Raw genomic sequence first — 2,379 nt, 5'->3', positions numbered from 1 at the left:
CTACTATATATATATATATATATATATATATAAATAAAATAGAATCAAAATTATTTAATTCTTATCAAAGTACCCCATCATTCAACAATAATAGACATTGTCAATAAAATTTATCATGTCTTACATAACGATTATACATAAAATGTGAAAATTGTTGTTTCGCCGCGAAAAATAATTTTTTTGTTAATCAGTTTTTGAGATAAAGTAACGATAAATTAGTCAATCGTTACTCGTAACAGTTTAAATTTCATTGTGTGCTTGTGAATACATTTACTTATCAAATTAATAAGTGTATACAGTTACTAAATTAACACTTTTTGATTGTGACATATATAAATAATAACTAATATATTTTATTGAGAGCTCTGAATAAATTCCTTTTTACAGCGATAGAATGTATTGTCTGTGTTATATTTGTTTTGCACATGTTGCAAGTCATAATAGACATCGTCAATACGAATTGGCTATAATAACTTCAAGGACAAAGTAATCTGCAGTATAAAGACATGCATTATTGCATGCACAATGGAAAAATATATAGAAATCTAAAGAGGCATTGTGAATGAATCATTATTAAGGCATTCATGGATATTTGTATCAATTGTCGATTCATTATTATTGGCACTATTATTTTCACGTAGCCCAGCAATGCCTACAAAGTTAGCAAGCACTTGTGCTCACTTGCATAAACTCTGTGCTACATGAATTGATTTTGGCAATAGGCAAAAGTAATTAGTAAATATGCAATAGTGGTGTAAAAAATAGAATACAATTAAAAGGAAAATAAAATATGTGATATATTCACCTGGCCAATATATCGAAACGCATTTCATATTATCTATTTCGATATCGTACATGCCACCTCTAACCACAATTTTTTCAGCGGGTGGCAAATCATTTGTTTCATCATTACTTTCGCTAATTAAATTCTGACGTTCTTGATAAATTCTCTCAATTCTTAAACTGTCGTACCCGCAAAATTCGTTCCATCTTTTGTCAACGCCGTCTTTATAAAACCACCGTATTTCTTCCGGAATCAAAGGTTCGGCGTAATCTGCTTCACTCACAGCATTAATTTCTATATTGTTCTTTGGACTTGATTCCACTATTGTTTGGTCATCATCTTTGTACGAGACAAAAATTGAATCATTACACATCTAATATCCTTTCAATAATTAGTAATTATCTTAACAAATAATAATTTTAAAGCATCGATCTGTTTCGAGGAAAGATACTCGCAAAAATATAAAAATAATCTTTTAAATATAAATAACCATTTACGCAAATATTACACGATTTTTGTTGAAATTTTTATAATTGATATTTTTGGGAGATACTCTTGTATATTGTTATAAAAAAAAGTCTAAATAAATAAGCAAACTTGATCTATCAAATGACACTAATAAATTTTAGAATACTTGAAATCTAACGGAAAAAATTCGTCTGATAGGAAAAAATTCGTCTTGATAAATTGTGCAATGCTCAAGCGCGCCCACTCCCAAGGATCTCCCAATTTATTAATTTAAATATCTTGCGATAACAAATGACGAATGCGAGTTAACAAATGACTCTGCAGAGAAAACTGATTGGTACAAGAGCTCAATAATTCTTTAACATACAATTGGTTTTTACTTTTAGTTCTTCACTGGATCTACAAGTAACATAAAAACTGACTCTACATTAAAAAAAGAAAAAGCACTTACCAATCAATTTTCTTTATCAATGGCTGTGCGTTCAGAAGACTCAACAGTTGAATGAGAGCTCGTTGTTATTGGTGTATTCCTCCTCTAGAATCTCTAGATCATCCAATCAGACCTTTAGATCTCTAGAAGATTAGCAGCGAGCACTTATTTAGCAGTGTCAAGTCCGCTGAACGCCTGATAACGTTTCTTGATAACGTTTTTTGACGATCACGTCATGTAATCGAATCACCGGATGTATCTCGTGTGTCGTATTGTCGTACCTTCGTAGGATTCTTGCTCCATGGGCAGCTCCATCGGCATCTCACTGAACGGATCGACCTCGCTCAGATTAATGGACATCCCGTTGAGCTGTTGGGCGACCGGCGATTTATTGTCAGAATAGCGAGCACGCTCAAGCTTGAGTAAGTTCAACAAACAACAGCGATAGTTGTCGCTGCGCGTGGGCAGCGATCACAAGACTATGATAGACGCGACTCTCGTCGCAGAGTCACCCTCGCGCTATCTCGATGACGAATCGAAGGAGATGAACTTTGTATGAGCGCGAAAAAAAGCGTGAGACATGCCAAATATAAAACGGAAGAGAGGAAAAGAGAGAGAGAGAAAGAGGAACATGGCAAGGAATATTCCGATGATTTTCGCCTCTTGCGGAAATTACTGTAGTAACATAAATCCCGCT

At 33.6% G+C, this 2,379-nt stretch overlaps 1 protein-coding gene across 1 annotated transcript in view; it reads right to left on the bottom strand.

Moving 5' to 3' along the window:
• Positions 1-2,042, bottom strand: part of LOC105625039 (phospholipase DDHD1-like) — a 12,654-nt gene extending 10,612 nt beyond the window's left edge. Inside the window, exons 1-2 of the mRNA XM_012206382.1 lie at positions 1,964-2,042; positions 806-1,123 (exon numbers count right to left, since the gene is read on the bottom strand). Of these exons, the coding sequence (XP_012061772.1) occupies positions 806-1,123; positions 1,964-2,042 (397 nt within the window). The remainder of the gene's footprint in view (positions 1-805; positions 1,124-1,963) is intronic.
• Positions 2,043-2,379: the final 337 nt, after the last annotated feature.

Source organism: Atta cephalotes (genome assembly GCF_000143395.1).
Source record: "Atta cephalotes unplaced genomic scaffold scaffold00105, whole genome shotgun sequence".
NCBI classification, from domain to species: domain Eukaryota; kingdom Metazoa; phylum Arthropoda; class Insecta; order Hymenoptera; family Formicidae; genus Atta; species Atta cephalotes.
This window is presented reverse-complemented; position numbering and strand designations above follow the sequence as displayed.